At 42.3% G+C, this 23410-nt stretch overlaps 1 protein-coding gene across 1 annotated transcript in view; it reads right to left on the bottom strand.

Moving 5' to 3' along the window:
• ARVCF (armadillo repeat gene deleted in velocardiofacial syndrome) overlaps nt 1-23410 on the bottom strand; it is a 150407-nt gene that overhangs the window by 5667 nt on the left and 121330 nt on the right. Inside the window, exons 11-16 of the mRNA XM_019470783.1 lie at nt 11290-11417; nt 10178-10328; nt 8624-8816; nt 7334-7445; nt 6646-6736; nt 5283-5336 (exon numbers count right to left, since the gene is read on the bottom strand). Of these exons, the coding sequence (XP_019326328.1) occupies nt 5283-5336; nt 6646-6736; nt 7334-7445; nt 8624-8816; nt 10178-10328; nt 11290-11417 (729 nt within the window). The remainder of the gene's footprint in view (nt 1-5282; nt 5337-6645; nt 6737-7333; nt 7446-8623; nt 8817-10177; nt 10329-11289; nt 11418-23410) is intronic.

Raw genomic sequence — 23410 nt, 5'->3', positions numbered from 1 at the left:
TCCAGCTCTGAAATTTCATTTTTACCAGCTTAAAACAAAACAGAAAAGCCCTCTTTTTGTATCACTGCCAGATGCTGGCGCTCATTAGCAGGCAGCATTGTTTTAATCCCAGCCTGCTGCAGTTTTTAGTGTGCCCAAGGAAAGCAGAAAGTTGTCATCTTGTGCCCTGTGGCTAATGAGCTCCAAATTCAGCCCAAATCTTATGTTCCTTACTTAGCAGCCTGATTAATTGGCTGTGTTCATTCCCTGAATGCTCTGCAGCATGTTCCCACTCTTCCTGAGCCTGACTACTAGCAGGACATGACAATAATTTGGAAGAGTCCCTTTCAGAGCACTGAAAAAAAGGGCCTGTCGAGTTGGAAGAAATCCTGATGCAAACCCTGCTGTGCTTGGACTGTCTTTCACTACAAAGTAGCACCTGTTGGTGCTTTTTCTCTTGACAACTAAGAAACAATATGAAAGCGTGATGAACACAAGGAAGGAAAGTGTGAGAGGGTTTTATAAAGAAATGGCTCTAATTATTTCAGAACCTTTGCTTTGAATCATTGTCAGCCAATGCACATCTTAATTTATTTTCCTGATGCATCAGATTTCCCTCATTATCAGTGACAAATAGATCCTCTCCTGCTCTGCTTTGACAGCATTGTAATCTGGAGTAAATGACACTCAAATTTATAGCTCCCTGTAGGCTTTTGTTTTCCCCTATGTAATTGAGGGATTGTTAATGTTTTCATGTCCTGACAAACTGCGTTCTTGGAATACCACAAAAAGGTTTTACATAAACTACCAAAATGCTCCTCTCTTGATTACTTGCCTGCAACAGGTCACTAAGAAAAAGTTACATAAACTACCAAAATGCTCCTCTCTTGGTTTATTACTTGCCTGCAACAGGTCACTAAGAAGAAGTCAGTCATGTTTTTTGTGGGGGTCCCATGGCATAGAGAGGCACTGTTTGCCCACATGACAAAGGCACACGCAGCTAGAGTGACCTGTACCAAACACAGTCACAGAGCAGGGCCCTAAACGATGTTTATGCTGGCCGCAGCCAGGTTAAGTTTTAAAAGAGCTGTAGTTGTCCTATGCATCTTATGAATCAAAGTGCACGCAGACCTGCAACAAGCACCTGAAGTAGCATATATTTATGGCATCATGGATAGTAACAGTATTTAACCGCGCCGCGTAAAAATAACTAAAGAATTTTGGAGTTGTACATGTAGTACACAGATCTTAAAAGCATGAAAATAACTGCCACACAGAGGTTTACTTACAATTATTTGTTGACAATGAAGATGCCTAACATTCTTGGCTATTCCTTCTGAACAAAAAAGAAGAAACCTAAAGCCTACCAGCTGCATTCAGCTACCCAGCCAGCATTTGTGGAAGAGCGCATGACCAGCAATTCTCTTTCAAATGACCGGCGTGAATACTGCTAGTAAGTCATATCCTAATCTAAAGATTCATCATTTATTTAGGAGTAAATAGTTCACATAGGTATGTATTTAAATGATGGAAACATGCTGACTCCCCCCCCCCCAAAAAAAATCAAACTCGCAACAACTGAGCAGTAGCTTTTTACAATCTAATATTAATTATACTCACAATGATGTAACGGATCACTTTGCATTTTTGTAGTGCCATCATCATGGGTGATCCACAAACATTTTTTAAATGAACTGCCCAGATACAAAGGAAACCTTTAACCTACCCCCAGAGAGCAACAGCTACTAAGTGAAGTATGGCAGCTGTGATACTTCCCAGGGAGCAAGGTCAGAAGTAAGGACTGTAATCACAAAAAATTAAAAGCACAACAGATCTTTAATACTACTAAAAAATTAAAAAAACACGCTTAGCCAGGACAGCAGCAACAGGAAGATCAAGATTTTGCACAGTGGCAGTAATCTGACAACAAAGAACGGTCAAGAACTTTGTTGTTCATATCTAAGTTGCAACATATTTTGCAATTCATACTGTCAGCCCACTGTTGTGTGGTCTGCACGCTAACTGTGCCACACACATCAGCACTAACGGATTATGTGTTTCTGAAAACCACACACTGTGCTATGACTCTGGCAAGATAAGCAGCAGCAGAGATAGGAAGTTCATGATTTGACCTAATAAAATGAGAAATATCTTGAAGGAGGCTGCATCAGAGAAGTAATACCTCAGTGCTCCAAGGACCACAGCTCTCCAAAGAAATTAGAAAGTACTGCTTCTCCCATGTTTCAGATTCATTCTAAAAAGCGATCAGAATTAACTCTGTTTCTGTGGCATAAAGGAGACCTATACAGATCTTACTGCTCCAACATATAAGTGCATGATGCCGAATTAACACAATCCAACATATAGACAAAAGTTATATTGGTCAACAGAGGCACATCCCATTCTTGGCTTGTTTATTCCTCTCTCTCAACTTTCTGCTTGTCGTCTTCTGTATTGCTTCACTGACTATCTCCCATTCACTCCGCAGCAAGATTTTAATGTCATCACAAATTACAGGACCAAATGCCTGCTGAGTGTCAGTCCACCTGTGCCCTCACACAGCTCTCAACTTACAAAGATCAAACCTCCGGACCCATCAAAAAGGAGGAGGAGAAAGGAAAAGTTATGCCTGAAGATGGGCACATAGGACAGGGGCATCTGAACTCTGTGTCTCTGGTCTGAACAATTCTCAGCTCCCAGATACTCTTTTCTGACTGACTGTAGGTTAATTGAAGCACAGATACAGTTTTAGAGAACTCACAAATTTGGCATACAGCCTTGAGATCACAGTTCCGCTGCTTCTACAGACAGCTCAGGGTCACAGCCACCCTCAGGCAAGCACTGTGACAATAAGCATTGATGATCTTCAAATTACTCGGAGCAGAGCCACTTGTCTGGAGCTGATGAAGTCTGACTGACCTGAGCTACCTCTGCGCTGGGCTGACTGCATCCCACACGAACTCATAATACATGTTTTCTTCCATCTCCCAGGACATCCACGCTCTACCCAGGCCCTCCATTGCTCCAGACAACAGGAATCTGACTGGTCCAGCACTGCCAGCTGATGGGGAACATATCTTTCTGCCTCTCTAGCCACACTGATAGCAAATTAATTTCCTTTATAGAGAAGGATGACCCCTACAGCATTACTGAGATACCAGTAGCAATTTTCTTTTTGCAATCTCGAAAAAGAGTCAACATGGGTTAACAGTAAAGGCCCAGGCACCAAGACAGCTGAACCCTGATAAAAAGAGGCAATGGATGAGTGGCAGACAGGCGGTGATATTCTGGAACAAGCAGTCTTGTACGCTGCAGGGAAGCAGAATGAACACTCTGGGCTGGAAGGACCTGGCTGAATGGAGGGGTACCTCTAACATGTGTGGCATGGAAATCCACTGAATTCTGCTGACACACTGTAACGTGTTTGAGGCAATTACAGTTCAGTACCAAAGCGGTACACCAGAAAGATAATTATGCAATCTGGAAGCATCTGAACTAAATGAAATGAACAACAAAAAGCTGGAGGCAGATGAGAATTGTCTAAAACACAGTGAATATAAAGTAGAAAGATCTTCGGGCAAGTGAAGTCAGAAAGAGAGGAAGACAAGGGAAAAACACACAACTGAAACCAGGGCACAGGACTTTCTGCAATAAAAAGAAATAAAAAGATAAGCTGGGACGCTGAACAACTTTCCCTGGTACTCTGTCATGCATTTTCGTTGCAAATGTAAATAAGGTCAGCCTCTCCTGGAGGCTCAATGTAGACTGGTGTGGAGTATGTGGGGATACAACCAAACTGTGCTTACTGGAGGTACAAACCCAGAGGAATGCATGTGGATGTTCTGCTCCTCATATCTCCCAGTTCACTCCAGAGTGGAAAAAGAACAAAAACTCCAGAATACAACAGTCCACAACGCAGTTAAAATCAGAAAATATAGCCTAGAGCAGCTCCTCATGTATGTATGCCCGTAAGACAAAAAAACCATACGGCATTTGGAAAAGCCTGAAGGAAAGAGATGAAGTACAAAGTTGTTATTCCAGTTCCTTGGAATTAAGGGTAGTAAACTGGATAAATTAATTTAGTCCCTTCGCAGCTGACCTCTGAAACAGCACAAAGTTATAGTCATACTGGAGTTAAAAAGCACTCAAGAGCTGGGGTCAGGAAAACTTGACAGATTTCATCTTCTAATAGTGATGAAAAGATTGGAGAACAGAACGGCCCAGAGAATCTGCCTGATGTTGTACATATGCTGTTAATTTGCATTTCATTTTGTACTCAGAGCTGTACCAGTAACTCCTGAAAGCATAAGGCAACAATTAATATTGAGACTATAAACAATCAACACTGCCCATACTGCAGCACCTGCTAGCACACAGCTATCCTGCCAGGCAATCTCCTCTGAATTTATTTTCTTCCATTGTGAGAACAAATGTTTCAGTGCTCCCTTAGGCAAAACACATATGGACAGTTGATTCATGGCAGGTGGCATCTCATTTTTCTAAGAATACAAAAGGTAATATATACCTGTTATTTTAACTTCTGAACATGCTTGGCTTTCAGCTTGGTTCTAACTTGCTATTTTTTTCAGCTACAATCACAAATAGCAGTATATCAAACCGTTTGATTTGGAGGCATTAATACAGGTATTTAAATAAGAATAACATCAACTGGAAGAAGTAAAGCAAATTCCCAAGAGACCATACAGCACCTTTATCTACCTCAGTAAAGAAAAAACCCTGTACAATTCTTAAACTACAGAGCTTATCAATCTCAAAGCACTTCACTGACAGTAGGTGGCTGTTCTCAGTCTACAGGAAAAGTCAGGCCCAGCTAGATGCAGGTAAATGGGAGGTGGAGCCAGGAATATCATACATACTGACTTATTTTTGGTGTTACCTACAGAAAAAAAAGGCAGAATGGATTTAAACACAAGCGTTACATTGAAGTAAATTTTCAACTCTCTTTTTCCTTCTGAATCCCCAGACTTCCAGATCTGTAACAGAGAATGCAGCTGCCTCAAGGGCCAGAGACTAGAATGAAAGCTAGGTCAGTGTATCTCCATTATGTGCTTAAAGTAGTGGAGAAATTGCTGTGTACACTCTACATGTATTTAAAAGAAAAAAAAAAAAGACAGGGAAAAAAAAAAGACGACGACCAATCTTTTGTAAGGTAATGTTTTGTTTTTAAATGTCAGCTTTATCCATCTGAAAGAATGTCACCTAGAGAAATAGTTGAACTTTCCCATGAGTGACAGTGTGCTCTATTGAAACAGACAGAGGGTTTAATCTATGACTGAATTTACCTGGGCCAAGTTCATCCATAGGTATCATATCACGACTCCCAGCCTTCTCATTATCTATAAAACAGAAACATTGAAATGACTTGAGTTACATTTGCTTTTCTCAAAACTTGGTATTTTTAAATTAGTCACAGGACCAGAGAGGTCCATAAAGTACTGAACGCAGAGACTGTTGTAAAAAAAGAAAACAAAAACCAAAAAAACCCACCAAAACAAAAAAAACCCCACAACCCAAACTATTCAACTGTTATCCATTCAGAATGGGAAGTTTGATTTAAGCTCTCCAGAGAGCATATGTAATCCTTATATTTTCTGCTTTGGCACTGTAATATAGAACTCCCTCTCTCCAAGCGATAACAGAAACCGCAATTCTGCTGTGGACTACCTACTGCCATTAACGAGCTTCTCTCTGGTCTCTCCAGAATAGAAGAGAAAGAAAGAAAGTACGGGTGCAGCTTCACGTGGCACACAATCCAACCTAGCAGCCTACCGAGCCAACAGAAAGCTGACCCACAAAGAAAACAAGAAGTTTATTGTCAGATCAAACTGACCCAAGTCATCCTCTATCTGCATAATCTGCCAGATTTGATCAAAGACAGGGAAGGTGGAAACAGGCAGGGCAGTGTGGGGCTGTCTTTTCTGCAGTAACCAAAGACAGGGAAGGTGGAAACAGGCAGGGAAGTGTGGGGCTGTCTTTTCTGCAGTTAAACCAGGTAAAGTGCAACATGGCAAGCTCTGCTGTAGGAGACTAAAGATTTCTGAAAAGAAATTGACATCTGAGCATTAGAAACTAGAACCAGATTCAGAGACAAAGCAATCATAATGAAATTAAAGCTGGAGCTACACCAGTGTTGGTATGGCTGCATCAGGCCTCATGAAAAAAGCACAGACAGGTTTAGCTAGCGTTTGGATAAACCATCTCCAATGGAAAAAACTGCACAGTAGAGGAAGAAGCACTGCCAAAACAGGCACATTTATTTAGAAAGGAAAAGACTCCAGTACTGAGTAGGGGTAAGGCCAAGCCCACTGCCTGGCTGAAGGCTAGGTTTATTAATATATAACATTGTCAAACAAGGCTGTTCTCCTCTTTCAAAGTGCCAATTTACGTCTATCCCAAATTCTCCCAGGAAGACGTAACTAATTATGTTGCATACAAGTTAAGAAAACAACATCAGTAGTGTACATTTCGCAAGGGAAGGAATACTATCCATATCCAGCTAACAGGACTGATCATTTTGGGACTGTGGGTAAAAATCACCACACAAGTACTACATTTTTACCCCCTCATGCTGTAACACAGATGTGGCAAATCCAGAAAACAAGCAAGCAAAGCACAGTAGAAAAAGTGATAAAGAGCAGAACTGACCTTGACTTTTATCCACCAGAGGCAAAGTGCTGTCGTCATAGCCAGACCTGCCAGCAGTACCTTTGGAACTCTTTGGAGTTGCAGAAACAGACTAGGAGACAAAAATCACATAAATACAAAATTGCTACTCAGGGAAATTGAACAAGAAAAATAAACACACCAACAGTATGGAGAGAGATTATGGAATGCTGCTAAGCCCCCCTTTTGTCGATAATATGGCACTGGATTATTTTTTATTTTCATATAGATTTGTCGGTGGAATTTTTTTCCTGTTATCTAAACGGCAGCATTGTTGGTCTGTAAAAGGAGCAAAACCTTTTCACAAGGAAAGATGAGGAGGCTGCATGTCAAGAACAGGTGGCTGCCCTGCGCTGCTAGATGGAATGTTTCAAATGAGAGACAACTAAGAAAAGACATGCTAATTCTTCCTCCAGTAAAGCATAAGCAGTTGGCCTATACAAGGTGGCATACTTCCAAAACCTAAAAAGATACATTTCACAGACCACTGGAAAACATACCCAGCAAGTATATGCATGATGCTGTGACTGAATAGATTACCATACATTGTTCTATCACCTAGAAGAACAGAACCAAAGCCCACAATCTATCAGACTGTAATACTAGACTAAGTTAGGACATCTTCCACTCAGGCATTTCCATAACTAAATCTAAGACCCAGCATCTTTACCTGGAAGTGTGATTTGTTCCACCCATCCTTCTGCAGGGCATTTCGTAGTTCTTTATAGCTCCACATCATCTGAAGAACGTGAGATGCTGCTTTTGTTTCTCTCGGAGACTGACTGATTTGCAAAATAAAATTAGAGCTTAAGTATTAAGCAATATAAGACTATTCATATGTTGACCTCTCTGCACAAAAACAATATCCAGGAGATAACCTAGTACTCCATACAGCTATTCTTTGAACCTATAAGCTATAGGATATATGTGAAATCATTCAGTGACTTCTTCATATCTATAGATATTTGTTGACAAAAAAAGAAATCCAAACAAAAGTTGTAATTTGTGCAGATTTCTGGGTTTTCAAGTGTATTGTTGGGCAAGCACTGAGGCCAGGCTGACCCTTTTGTCTTGTACCTGTCATTAACAAAAAACAGTGGATTCCATCCTGCCTGGATTTATTTAGAAAAAAACCCAACGAAACAAATTATAAGCCACTTCTCAAAACTTCACCCCAACTTACATATATTTCTCACAATTCAATGAAGTTGCTTCATGGTTTAGAATACCGTACGAAACAATTTGGGTCAGAAAAAATAAGCTATTTTTAAACAGAAAATGAAATTTTATCCATTCCTTACTAAGTCAGTACACCAGCACCCTCTATAAAATAATACAGGGCTAGATTCTTGGTTGGCTCTCATATTTCATAACAATGCAACCCAACAAAGTGTTCAGCTACTCTCCCAAAAGTTTGCTGAAAACACACCTATAACGTCTAACTGGCTGAACTACATGAAACAAACTTTTCTCTAAAGCAGTCAGAATACAGTTTTCAACAGAACTGCTGAGTGAAAATTTGTCACTTCAAATTACCACCACCAGCCCTTCGGCCAGAACGATTACTGCACGTGATTAACCATTTTACTTAAAAGAAACAGATTTTACCGCTGGCATTCCAGGAATGGAACGCTGCCACAGGAAAAAGGCCTCCCACACTAAAAATAAAGATCATGGTTTCACTGCAAATGATGTCTGCTAAATGCATACATGGTGCTAAGATGTATCTGACAAGGAGAGAGCATGTCTTAACATGACTGAAGTGGCTACTCTTTTTTTTTAATCAAGTAAATTAAAGGTGCTGACTGTTTTTACTGCGTATATATTAATTGCTCTGAAATTAAAGGCTCGGAAAGGTTAGGATGCTTGAATACTTTCACAAAGCAAAAGCTGCTGTTCATAGTGACATTTTCATGTTTGCAGTGAGCTCTCATGCATTTTGCTTTCAACTGTCACTTACCTTGACTTGCTGATAGCTACCAGCTTCTGAATGCCCTGTGTCTGGATCAGAGACCTTGCATTTTCTGAGCTGTCAGTAATGATTTCATGGATGGTATTCAACACTGCAACCACTGTATCCTCCTCCAGGTTCTTTGCAGATCTCTGCTGCCTGCTGGGCAAATTTCTTACCAGCTCACCCATGGCATAACTACCTAGATAAGGGGAAGAGATACCATTAGTCAGCCCTAATAATAATTTCAGCTTCCCATCCTGAATGATAAAACTCAAGGGTGTTTGCCAGGTCAAAAAACTTCATAATGCACGTGTTTTGAACCTCAAGACTGTAACCTAACAGTGTATTTATCATTCATTATTTCAAGGTGATTGAGAGTTGATACCTAAGACAAACTCCTTCATCATGAACGCTAAAAAGTATTGAGGAAAGAAAAAAAAGCAATCTTTATTGAGAATTTTGCAGCCAGCATCTATCATACTTTGCAATGCCTGAGGCAAAAAGCATCCAGTAGCTGCTGCTAATGCCACATATTCATGCTAATACACGCACATGGCTTACTCAACTTAGCCTTGTAATAGGCCTTCTGGGGCAAGGTGTGCAGCCATGCATTTATTAACCTTCCCCCAGCAAAGGTAAGAGTATTTCCTCCTGGGTGCAGTTAGCCTTCTCAGTATATAGTACTGGAGGAAAAAAAGAGTCCAGAGTTTATCACTCCCAGGTGTTCGTCTGTACCATTTGCCTAGCTACACCTCTGAACTATTAAAAAAAGAACCTGATGTATTAAGGCAGAATCCCACCTTGCTATTTGTTAGTATCAACTCGGATGACGGCCCTAAACGTGTGACCAGTATTTCCTGGCCTGACAAGGTTATAGTTTAAACAAATACATCAGTTAAATACAGAGGCATCCAGAGGAAAACAACTCACAGCTGTGTCTTTCAGATTCCTGCTTATGGGCAGATGAATGCTTATTTACCCCCTTGGATAGGAGCTAGTGAGCACTGCTAACCTGAAGAAGAGTAAGTTGTTTGGTGCCCAGCTTCTACAAGCAACTACCATGCAAAAGGATGAGAAGGGAAGGAGGAAGCGAGAAAAAAGGAACAACTTTAGAGCCCACTGTGCTTCCCCAGGTTAGTTCAGCATGCCAAGGGCAAGACTCCCACTCTAATCTAAATAGCAGGCCTAAGAAGCAACGTCTCTGTAACCACCATGTGCGACTGGGAGCACAAGTGCCAAGTCAGCCAGAGCTAAGGAAGAAACAAGAAACCTCTTAACCCACTCACTCCTCTACACACCTACACACACTCCCCTCTCCTGCAAAAACCTACATCTGTTTTTACTGCTGAGTTAGAGATTTCCCCTCAAACCATGGCTTGTTTGAATGGGCTGGAAATACATTCTGAGATGATAGCCCTCCACTTGATGGCTACAGAGTAATCTCAGATAGTGCGGATTGAAACTACATACAAAATGAATCCTCAGCACAAGTGACAGAAAACGTGAGGTCTCTCAAGGGTATCCAAGATCCCAGCCTGGTTAGAAAAGTTCAGAAGATACCTATAAGATCTTTATTGCGACGATCCATGGAAAGGTTTCTCAGGGCAATTGACACAGCCCTCACAACCTTGTCAGAGTCGGACTGGAGCAGCTCCACAAGCACTGGTAAGCCTCTCTCCTTCCGCACTGTTGCACGGATGTACGTGGACCACTGATCAGAACACACAAGGGAAAAGAAAGAACACAAAGTATTGTCAGTTCATATACCTGCCCTTTCCTTGCCCCTGGCATTTCTTTCAGTGCTGTAATTCATTTTTTTTTCCCTGCAAAGACTAGTTAGGTTGTGTGTGCTGATGCATCTATAACTTAACCCATCATTCAAGTTCATCAAGCACCAAGGAAGAAAGGATGTAGAAGTTCATCCTACAGCTTAACAAGCTGCTGGGGAAAGAGGACAGAAATAGAAGGAAGGAGCATCATCCACCAGCATCTGTTCTGTACACACCTCAGTGTGAAAACACATCCCTCTGGATTAGGAAAAAAAGAGGTCATTGGGAGGGAACAGTAAAGCACCCAAAGCATCTGTTATCTTCCCCCACCTCCAATTTCATGCTTTTATTCTGTTTCATGATTGATTTTTAAATAAACTGTATTCAAGACAGCTGTGAAACACCACCCTGCTGATCCTCAGGCTGCTGATCAGTCCCACTTTGCCCTGCAGTTCTAGAAGTGATCAGGCATACCTTTGAGAGAACTGCCTGATTAGTGCTGGGGATGCTTCAGATAGGATATCAGAGGACACTCTGGAGTGCAGTTTCCTGAACAATCTGACAATCCAATGAACTAAGTATTCTGGACACTTAATCATCTAACAACAGGCTTTTCTGAATGGACAAAGCAATGGTTAAGTGGTTTACGTAGTAAAACCTGCCCATGGTTAAATCATCATGAGCTCAGTGACACTTCCACTATGTAAACACCATCTGTCCAGAAGATGCAATACATCTTAAGTGGGCAAATAAGATGGAAATAATTTCTCTGGGGTTCCCACCTCCTTCCTTTTTAAAGGAGATGTAAAGGCACAAAGTAACAGCGCACTTACAACAGGACCTAGCTTTGTTCTTTATTTACACAAAGGAAACATAAGAGACTAAAGAGAAGACTGCACTCACCGTCCAGTTGCCAGCACTGAGATTCTGCAAAGCCCCTGCTGCAGCTTCCAGAGTGTTAAAGTTCTGACTTTCAGTGAGGATGGAGAGGTACAGTCGGACCACATCTGGCTGGTACAGTAATTCAAAGCCTGCAGATGGGGGAAGAGGAGAACAGAAGCAAGAGAAGCAGAGAAGGCAATGTATGAATAAACACATAACATACCTCTATTTAATCACATATGAGAACAGCCAAGAGAAAGCTACACCACAGAAAGAAGGGCTTCTGACACGTCCAGGACATTTTATCCACAGTTGTTGAAAATGGTGCACTCAGGAACTCATGCACAGGACATTCACCTGGGCTGAAAGTTCCTTTGCTTGTCTTCAGGTTGTCAATTCTTTCTGAAATCTGTGCTATGCTACAAACTGCCTAGCAGGCTGAGTATACGTGTGTAATAACAAGGTGACAAGAGACAATTTTTGTCTGTAACAATTCTTACTTTGCATCTCTAGATTGGGTTGCAAATTCACCTTGCACTCCTGTTTTCATTCAAATCTAGCTCAGTACCTTTACAGACACAAAAAACGGGGACAAAGAGAGCAAGCTACACAATCATATCAGCCACCCCCTTCTCACACCTAGGTGACAAAAGAAAGATGCAAGATGTCAAAGCGACTAGAAGCCCCAGTTGGTAGGGACAGGGAGAAATGCTGACTCCAGTTCAAATATTAGGTACAGAAATACACCAGCGTCATACCACATTGGGAGACTGCAACAGACACACACGTTAACTAAATATCCCCAGAGTCACTGGATCAGCTTTGCAGTTTAAGCACAACAGGAATGAGAACTATTCCCAGCTCTGCCACAGATTTCCTTTTGTGATGCTGAGTAACTGACAGTAGCATCCGTGTCTTGACTTCCTCATCCAAAGGATTAGGATTTATGCATCTACCCATATTCAAAAGGGGATCTTGGGCAAGAAGTTCCAAGTTGTTGCATATTTCGAAGCCATTTTTACCCACCTTTCTTCACTAAGTGTGGCATGACACACTGCATCGATGAGGGAAGAGTATGCAAGCATCCAGTTAAAGGACTTGCCAGACAAACACAATCTCAAAGATCACGGTGCTGTTCAGATTACGTGAACAAAAAACTAAACCCCCTAAAGTGTTTTGGTGAGTGCAGGAAGGCACAAGCAACCTATGGTCAACGTAGACTCATCTGCAGTCACTGTAGCTGGAAGATATTTCTGGATTGGTGGCTTTTGGGGTGTTTCCAATAAATAAAGTTCAGCAGGCATTACCTAGGAAAGGACTTTTGGAAAAACGTGACATGAAAGAAAGCATAAAGGTGTGAATTAGTTTCGACAAAGAGGAAATTTGAAGCTTGTTTTGAGCAGAAGAATTTTTTTTTTTATTTGTACACATGAAAAGAATGTTTTTCACATAACAAGATGCTGTCCTAGAAGTGTAGCATAATTCAAAGCAAGTTTTCCACTAGCAAGACAGGAAACCTACAAACACAAATCACTCCCTCTCGTTAGTACTTTCTCTTCAAAATCACCCATCTCTCATATAAATATGTTTCAGCACATATCACAGATTATCCTATTTCAGACATCTCAGATCAAACCTAGAAGCAAGAAAACTGAACAATACTATCCTATCAAGTGGATATCCTATCAATTTTTTTCTTTTTAAAATTCTCTGTTGCTAAAGGCTTTCTAAAATCAAAGCCTTTCATTTCAAATCTAACTGTTTCTCCACATTTTTCATACTAGTTATTGCTGTGGGACTATACGAGTCAAGATCTCAGAACTCAATACTTTAAACCTTGTATAACACTACCCATAAACACAGGCCATGTTAACCCCCTGGATATAGAGGGCTTATTTATCCCACTGAAAGCAAGAAAATACACTTCATCAGCCAAGGGTTTCTTTGCTCCATACCAAAAAAATGATCTATGCATGAGGATCCATGAGATCCCACATGCTGGCCCATACTTTCCCTGCTCAGCTTCTCACACGCATCCCAGCACACTTGCATTCTTCTCAAACGACTGGGTAGTTAACCTGCTCCATGTCTGTGACTGGTTTTAATGCCACCACTTGCTTGCTACATGACACCCTACAGATATGTGCAAGCTGCAACAGATGGCAATCCCCGAACGCCAATCCATACCACTTACTTTCCTCTTCTCCAGTGTCCTCTCCTTGCGTTGGGATCATTGCCCTCTATATTGAATGCTGAGAAAAACTGTGGTTACCTAATACATGAAGCATGAACAGTTGTATAGCTTTTCTCCATTCCTTGAATAAGTTTGTGATTATCTGACTCCAATATGACCTTCATATCACCTTTTTCCTCTGCCACTTCACAAGGTGAATTGGCAATCTAAGAACTCCTCAAGAAAAAACACCGCTGCCTGATAAGCGTGCAGTATTCCTTTCCTGAACACTTATACTTAAAAATCTCTTAGGATAGCTTACTGGAATTTTGACACTGTTATCTTTTAAAGAAGCTTTGCTGAAATGTAAATCAGATCAGCAAAAGAGATGAAGGCATGTTCATTAACAGATAATATTCATACAGAACATTTACCGCTTTTGCATGAGAGCTCAGACTTGCTTGTGGTTGAATAGTATGCAATTGTTCAGCCAGTCTTCTCTGATGGCTTTGTTTTAAAGTGCCTAGCGATAATTTTGGCATGCTAGGAAACAGCCCCACACGTTCACCCTCCCCTGTCATTTAAATGCAGTCTACAACGTGCCCTTTCTGTCAGTCTGTACATTCCTTTTTGGCTGGACACTATTCCTTCTTTGGAGCACCTCACTGTGTATGAATACTAAGATGCAACAACCCGCTCACCTCCGCTTACCTCCTGTGGACAGAGCTGCATTCCAGTCACGCACCTCCCACCCGCCTTCTGTCATTACTTCTCTTCATGCATGAAAACCTCTCCTTTTTCCTACTTACTAATGTAAGAGCATCTCAAAAACGTCTTCACCTTCTCTCTTCAATAATTCACAGCATTTCCTCTACCAATTACCAGTGCATTTCTGCTTTGGGGCGTAACCCCTTAGCCAGTTTGGTGGATGATTCTCACCTCGCTCCACACATCCCCACATTCCAACTACATTTAGGCTTCTGCCCCATTAGCATCTGTTTTAAACAGAGTTAGCAAGTGCTACGCACCATACATGAAACTCTGTCCTCCCTTATGTCTCCCCCCTCCCCTCAACTGCTGCATGCTTCCAGCACTGCAGCACTTCTGTGTCAGCCTGGCTATGCCAGAAAAAGGCAGGCAGGAGTTGCTAAAACAAAGTATTATGAATGCCCCTCATGGATGGCTGCTCATTAGCAGAGATGAGAACCTAATAGCGAGAAAGTTACTGCTGCACCGGAGGGTTCTTCCCTCATTGACAGCAAGCTGACACTTTTCCTAAGTGTTATAGTCCCTTAAAAAGAAACAAACAAGTTTTATATTTTCTCCATCTGCCTCCTGTCCTAATGAATCCAGCTCTGCTATTTATAGGATGCAATTTGTCTGAATTATTATAAATTTCCTTCCAGTGTTGTGTGGAGGCCTCGCACATTCTTCCATGAAGCGCTTCAAGCACGTTCCTGGGAAGCACAGCTGGTCTCACCTCCATTAAGCACCTGCTTCTCTTCAAAACTGATTTCCTTAATTTCAAGATCATCTTAATTATTTTTTCAGGTAATGCTACTTTTGTGCAATATACGGCTAATGGCTTATATCCATTTTTTAAATGGAAATGAGAAAAGAGGGTCATTAGTGATAGGTAAGACATCAAATGAGAAAAACATCCACTGTTTTTCTTTTTCTTTAAAAAGCTGTTTTAATTATAGCCCAGATTCAGCACTGCCCTTAAAAAGATAATTTCTCCCAAAATAAATGAGACTTTTCCATGGGTTACAGATTTGTGCTGAGTTGCAATCTACACTGTTTCCTCCTGGAAAAGCATGAGGTTAAGTCATTTATTGCTTTTTTTCATTGCAGAAAGCAAAGTAAACAAGCTCACTATATTAGCTTTTGCCTTTTAGAGAAATGGAAAATGCCTTGGACGCTGATGTCATTGTGAGTGTCAGACATTTTACAGCATCTAAGCATTCCCCCCAGCTAATGGCATGAATGTGTATACAAAGGAAGATCTTCCACATTAGACTCATCTTCACCAACATGCTGTAGTCTCATCTTTCTGAAAAAAGAAAGATGATGATCTTCGCAGCAGAGTTGCTCAGAATTGGCAAATGGATTCGTTCTGTGTGAAGTTCATCTAGCAGGAGGTGCCAAGTAGATTATCCTTTATTTGCCCACAGAACAGTGACAGCACAGACAGCAATTTCAATCCTGAATGGAAAACACCTGAGGAATTAACTGGGGGTGCTTAGCCATCTCGATCCATTCAACCCTCAGTCCCTGTGCTGAGAACGATGCAGCAGTTCCTGGATTATCTCCTCCACAAACCTATTTGCTTTCATCTTGGCAATGCTGATCCTGTGTCTATACTTAGCTACATTCTGGCAATAACATAAAATATTGCACCAGGTGCCTCTCTCTGATACGCCAGCTTAATCCCAAATTCAGACAACTCTCTTTGGAGCAAGGTTGCCAAACCTATTCCCCTTCACCACCCATCCCATTTAGGATTTATTCTCCCCCTACAGGCACGGGAAATTATACACATGTGGATACTGGTCAGATGAGAGTTCTCCTACTGCTCTAGCAGAAATGTCCTGCCTCATTTTCTATCCCTACAAAAACTCTGGGTTGCTGTTTAAAAAGGGAGGCAATTTCATACGAAGCTGGAAGGACACTGGCAACACTGTAGGAAAAATGAAAGAAACCCTAGACCTAGGGGGGAAAAAAAAAAAGATCACTAAAACAAACTCTGATAGCTACTCATTCTTGCAGTGTCCATAGGTCTGTTTACATCAGTGTTTTGATTCGAACCAGTTTTGAAGCGAATTTCCCTCACTTACTGCACTATGGTTCCCAACACAGAGAAGCGGCATCACCACCTGTACTCCTTTTGGGATGAAACTAAACCAGGAGATGCACTCCAGGACCACACCGAGGGTGTGCTGACCAGGAATGGAAGTTCAAGGGCTGATCAGCCTGTACCGAGCCACTCCACTCGCTAACGTGGCCATCCTCTGTACCGACCAATTCCGAGCACAAGATGTGACAGCTACCGGCAGATGGAGCGAGAGGAGCCCCAGCTGTAACTTCTTCGCAAGGTCACATACTAACAGACTTCGTAGAATAAGAAAGCAGCTCCCTAAGCAACAAAAGAAAAGAAAAGAAAAGAAAAGAAAAGAAAAGAAAAGAAAAGAAAAAAGCAAACAATCTTGTCAGTAAAAGAAACGAACAATTTGATTCTGCAAGAAAGAAAAGCTCCACAGATCTTGGACTCCTGCCCTCTGCCGACAACAGGCTGGTAACTTCATTACAGCCTGTGTAGCTCATTGTTTGCAAGTTAAACAGTTGTAAACCAGAGTTCAGAATTATTTGCTACAGAAATGTTTTCAGAACATGTAAGCAGCAAATCAGTTCAGCAGTTCAACCCTCCCCTTCCAGGAATGCCTCACTCTGCAGTATGGTTTTATAATAGACTACATGAAAAACCCCACAGAAGGCAGGGGGGGAAGCAGCTGGTTACTTTTATAAAAACAGTAATCGGAGCCTTAAAAAACCCGACCCATCAGCTCGATTCCATCTGTATGCTGGGCTTCAGCACCCGGTGGACAAAGCAGCTGGAATGCCAACATAAACTTGCAAGATTCTTCTAACTGAAAGGCTTAACCGTAGTGAAAACGCAGGCAGCTCCAACAGAGCCAAATGCTTGGCATAATTGATGGAGAATGCAGCTCGATGCAGATACATGTAGAATACTGAGTGTCATACAACAGAGGCACAGCAAACTTCTGCAACAAATGAAGAAATAATAGGTGGAAAGTTCTGAGTAGTCCCTATAGCTTTCACTTCAAGGTACAGTACAAGTCAGGACAGGTATTACACTTACTGCAGAGATTCAGTCAAGAATGCAGCATCCACCACCGAGCAGGAGCTCTGAAGACAGACAGAACAGCCTCTGAATAGTATTGAAAAGAACAACCAGAATAATATGGGACACACGAGACTCAAATCAGGCTTGAGGGAATATTTAAGAGGCGTTTTTCTATTTAGAAAATGAACCCCATAGTGTCTGACCTTTCCAACTAATCTACTAAGTCACACAGAAGTTCTAAAATTACGTAAATTCTTCCCAGTTTGAACTCCCACAACGAAAGGAGCAATGGCACGCTAGTTAAAAAGGGAAGCAAGCAACCCCCCACTCCAAAGGATGTAACAGGAATGTTACCAGCACTACCAAGTGTGGAGGTATGCAAAAAACCAACACAAGCTAGGCTGACTGCAGGGAAGACAGAAAGGCAGCAAGGAAAGGAAATGGGAGGGCAAGGCAGTGCAGGAGAAATAAGGATGCCTGGGAAAGCAAACTGTCTTTTGCTATTTCTATTATTCTTTACATTTCCCAAGCTCCACAAGCTGTCAGAGTAACTTCTCTTACAGAGAGTGCTTTGTAAGAGGTTGGTTATATTCAACTTCATATCCAAAGAATATGCAATTCAACAAAGAGATGGCTCAATTAAACACAACCCGCTTAGTCCTTGTGTGAGTTCCAGCACTTGTTTTCTGCGAGCAGACATTTTAAAGCTAATACAGTTTTTCCTTTCCAAAGGCCCTGCAAACAGCGTTTCTCCCAACAGCATATGACACACTGCCCAGTAACAAAGGCTTTTTTCAAGCATATGCAGCTAAGTCTCTTGGCAACTGGAGATGTTCCGTTAACAACCTTCTCTCCTCTGTTCACTAATCAGTCGTGAAGGCTCTGGAGGACCAATACTTAATAAGGATCTGAATGTTGCTGCAGATAACTAGAGCACTACCCAAGCTACTAGTTCAAAAGGGGAACGTGCTGTCCCCGTAGGCCTGTTACTGAAGGGCAGGAAATACCTGGCAGCCAGGCTGACGCAGAGAAGGGAGAGCTGCTGAAGGTCTCCACTGAAAGGGAGAGGAGGCATGCAGGTGAATTGCAGCACATTATTAAGCATTTGTAGGTCACCTTTGGCAGTGTTTTTTGTTTGTTTTTGAGAAACACTGTTACAAGCAACAATGCTTTGGACCCGAAGTTAACACTGAGCCCTCTGGCTCAATGATTAAAATGGATGGTTCATGCAAATAGCTTCCCTTACCCCAGTCCCAGAAGACTTGCATCTGACCTTGGACACTAAGTACAGTACATGAAATGTTAACACTTGCCCTCTCGCCAGTTTCTCTGATCCAAAGTTATTTTTATTTACTTTACAGTGATAACAATGCATTTTATTTTAAAGGGAACAGGATAATCATGTTATTCCAAAAGCAAGTCTGTTTTGAAATGCAATTTGTATCTAAAAATCAAACGTTAAATAACATTCTCTCCCTCTCTGACACACAGAACACACATTGAAGTCTCTGCTTTGCGAGCTACATATCAAACACTATTTGTTTGGAAGTACAGGTTTCCCTTTTCCCATAACCAGCTTACCATGGTGTTTGCAAGCCCCCAGAATGCACTCCAGGCCCTGCATCACCACTGCAAAATCTCAAAACAGGACTTGGTTCAAAATCCTGGCTCACATACGCAAGTGAATAGGAAACTAATTTGCAGCAAAGGTCTGCCAGCTCTGCAGGGTTTCACAGCATGACATTGCTAGCTGTGCAAGGGTACTGTACTCCTGGTAGCTCAGGCACACCTGAGACTCTAACCTAGGGGTGAACACTCTCTTGCCTGGAGAAATTCTGTGTCTGTGGTAGTCTTACCGGTCATTTGCTCTTGTCTCGACCACTACAGTATTTTAAGACAAAAGACAGATTAGGCTTATCAGGCTGGTGATCTCACTGACAGTGGATCAATGTGCTAGGAGAGCAGCAATGCAAATGCTCCTAGACGTGGGCAATCTTGCCTGCTGCCTCCAGGGAAGCTTCTTCCTGAAGCTTTCAGGTTGGACACGTGCCTCTAACAGCTGATACCAACAGGACACTGGGCACAGTGATGATGTGCATTGCACTGGGGACTTCTTAAACAGACAGCAATTTGGCCCATGCATACAAGATCAATACCAAGCGTGTAATCGATCATGTTATGTTTCCCTCCCAGGGAAGCCCTGAATTTCCAGATGCTGTCTGCTACATAACAGGAATATTAGAACAACAGTGGACAAGGTCAAATGTCCATGCTTATTCTTTTAGATCTCAGTGCTGCTACTATTGACCATGGGTGCTTCTGACACGTCTGTTCCTGCCTCTGCGAGGGTCCAGAATTACACACGACTGACTTGTTTTCTTTCTCCTCTCTGAAAGGATCCAGATGGTAGTGCTTGGTGATCAATCACATGCCCTGAGGGGTCTCTCCTTCTGCGTGGCATCAGACAGCTCTATTTTTGTCACCCCTCCTTTTCAGTCACAGATAGCAATTGCAAGGACTGCACAATCCATGCTAGAAGTAAGAACACTGACCAGCCCCTCTGACTTGTCTGGCTTCTGGCGTTTAGGCCAGTTACACCAGTAGAAAACACGGAAGCTCGGGGAGATGTCACCTTTCTGTCCTCAGAGCTGCAAGCACAAGCCAAGAACATGTGGGGACGCCACAATAATCCAAATCCATAGCACTGCCAAAGATCGTTCCCCATTTGCAACTCTGGAAAGACACAGTAATGGGGTGACACTACAGAAAGCCTCATTTGATTCAAGCAGGTATGAAGATGGACCCCTCTTCTTAACGGGGAAAGCTTTTAAATGGAGGAATCTCTAGGCTGGAACTTGCTTACTCTCTGCCTTGGTAGGGCTTGAATTCACTGCTTTTTGGAGCATATTGCAAGCCTTTTCCATTTAGCTAAGCTTTCCCAAAGGAACAAAAGGAATAGAGAGACGGCTCGCAAACCTAATGAGGATTGGGAACTTGAGGAAAATTATTACTTTTCACATTATATAAACAAATGTGGTTTTACAACTGTACATTCACGTATACGTGCCAGAACATGTGTGTTTTCAGGGACCAAAGCCAGGTAAAAGCATTTTCCTTACAAAACCCACATACAGCTCAGTAAAGCATGCTCCTGTTTTTCTGATCATAGCTGCCACATGATGCAGCTGAACAGACCTGAGATCTAAGAGACACTCTTTTCACTGCCATTACTAGTGCAGATGCCTAATTGTCCAGCCCAACCATCAGAAGGTTTGACCTTACTGTATAAAATGTGTTTATTAAAGAGAGATACTGAGTGATTCCCTGAAGGAAAGCCCATAAAAAAATCACACCGCAGCTATGTCCAGTAATCAAATACAACGTGTTGCTGTTAGTATCTTATCAACAAGTCCAAGAGCCTCATAACACAAAAATGTCTCAGAAGTAGTCTCATCACTGAAAATCAACAGCACTGTTAAGGGACTCCTTCCATCGACTTGTGACTGCCTGGACCTAACCATTTTCTTTCCTCTGGTCTTTTGTGTGTGTTTAACTAAGGATCATGTGTTCCAAATGGCCCTTTTTTGGCCTCAAGCCCCTGTAAAACTCAGCTTTGCAGTTCCAGATGCCAATCAGCTGCTTTGACTCTGGGAAGCTAACGAGCTTTTAGCTTCCTCCCAGCTCAGTAGCAGAAACCTGTTTGCAGAGAAAAGCTTACTGCAAAAGGAATCATGCATTAGTCCTTGGCTCCAGATGCCACTTAAGTAAATTTATTTTATTAAAAAGATTCTGACATTATTCAGAACCGTTTAGATGTTGAACAGCTTTATAAACTTACTGACAGAAAACCTCAGCAAGTAGGGAAGCACAGAAAAGGGGAAGAAACACTACAGAAGACAGCTGCAAGGCAAAACTAAAAAAACCATACATGGTAATACTTATTAGTTGAAATATCCACACACCCTCAGACATTAAGTACTGAGTTATGCAAGAACAGTGGAAAAAGCACAGAAAACTCTTTCTCAACTCTGCAGACCTCTTAAGCATCTTTCCTATCTCCAAGAGAGAATGTTTGAAATGCACTGGGTCATGAGGCTGGGTATGGTCCCACTAAGTGCCCTCCCCTGCTATACGACTTATATGGGACACACCAGGCCAGTAAATGAAAGCTCATATGGGGCTGTGGAGTGGGAGAGAGACCACAGTGCTACACAGTGCAAAGCTGTAAGATCCAGCACCAGGTGGGAACCAGCTGTGAGACTGGAGAGCTCTGCGCTCACCCACCCGCAAGGTGGTACTGCAGAGCTAGCAGCTAAGGAAAGGCAGCAACCAGCCGTTTTGGCAGCCTGGCTGGCGTCGGGGGGATTGCAGCAGTGGCCACTTCTTCGCCTGGGTGCAGCAGCCACACTCCTCCAGATCTCCATGGATGCTATTTCTCTCCACCAGGCCTGTGGTGAATCAAGGTGTGGGGGGACCCACAGCACCTTGTGGGATCAGCCCTTCTCTGTCTTTACGCACCGGGGTGCTGACACTGAATCTTAACCAGCAAGGCAAAACCAAATCCTCCATCAGTCGGGAATTTACAGTAACGGGATTGCTTTGTCAGGCATGGACTATGGGGGCTTCCACTGACTGCGCTTCAAAACACTGTCCTGCTGCTGAGGGACCTTCTGCTCTGGTTTGAAAGCCCGCACACTCCTGACAAGCATTTGGAGGTATCAGCAATGGGCACTGCTTAGAGCTGCGACAGACAAGGATCGACAGACAGTATTTCCACTCGGGCTGGCACTTGTCAGGTTCTCCCCTTCGCAGCCTGTCTGAGTTTTGTCTTCAGTGCCAAGGGAAAAACAACTTCAAGAAAAAAACAAAATCTTTCAGAGCTCACACACACTGAACTATGCTTAGAAGCCAATTTGAAAACTTCTTTCTGGGTTACTCATGCTTCACCGGAGTCTACTTATACTTCCACTTCTCATCATGATTTTTATATAAAATGGTCATAAGCCATTACACAGGTATATGTGGTTATTCCTATCAATTCAGTTGTTTGTTAGAGGCCCGTCTGCTTAAGGCAGTGAAGGGCAGCAGAATTCCACAGCTTGAATTCCTCAAATAAGAAAGAAGAATAAATCTGTCTATTCTCCAGTGGATCTACCCTCATGGAAATACCAAACACTTCGAAATACTTCCCAGAAGGAAGGAAATATTTGGATATAAACAACTACCCTTTTTTTGGGAAAGGTTATCAGAATCCAAGCTGAGAAGAAGCTAGCAGGTCCAGTCTCAGCCTAGAGAAATGAAAGGTCAGTGATTCCTAATCACCAGGACTGATATCGGAAGCCTGTTCAGTTCATTACAGGCAATCTTGCCTTTATAAGCATTTTATAAGCAAGTGCCATATGGAAAGACTCCCTCACATTATTAAATAATTTATTATATGCCAACCCAAACACTTCCTCCAATCCTGTTTGTGTCCTGAAATTGCTAATCAGTTCCTGCTACAGCTTCCGAAGTCAAAAGTGTGTTTCAATTCCTCTCTCCATTTCATGAAAGCTGCCACACGCACCCAAAGGCAGCCCAGTGCCTCTAATCTGTCTCAATTACAGTCAGTATGCTGCTATCAGGCAATCCAAGTATCTCCCAAGCATCCAAGAAAAAGAATTTGATGTTTTCAATGTCAAATAAATGTCAGGTCAGAGTGGAAGCAGCATGAACAGAAGGTTTTCTTCAACTTCTCTAACAAAAAATGGACCTTGCAGCCCAGGTTTTCAAGGTACAGTATTTGGGTACTTAATTCTCATGGATTTCAGCATAAGCTAGAAACCTTAATGCCTTCAAGAACAGAGATTTTCCACCCATCCTCAAAGCATCATATCCAGGCAGGGGCTACAGATGGTGAGAGGCAAGAGAAGATGCTGCTGCTCCTCCCTCATTTGAATTGGGATGCACTGGGATGTACCACACTGAAAGCGCGGAGTGAAGGGGCACTCTCCTCCTTTCTGCCAACCATTCTCTGCAGCTTTTTAGAAAAACGGGTGTTGTGGTTTAATCTGGCAGGCAGCTGAACACCACACAGCTGTTCGCTCACTCCCCCCCAGTGGGAT

This window comes from Aptenodytes forsteri, unplaced genomic scaffold (genome assembly GCF_000699145.1).
Source record: "Aptenodytes forsteri isolate BGI_AS27 unplaced genomic scaffold, ASM69914v1 Scaffold79, whole genome shotgun sequence".
Classification (NCBI taxonomy): Eukaryota; Metazoa; Chordata; class Aves; order Sphenisciformes; family Spheniscidae; genus Aptenodytes; species Aptenodytes forsteri.
The sequence above is the reverse complement of the archived record's forward strand: the minus strand, read 5'-3'. Positions and strand labels throughout refer to the sequence as shown.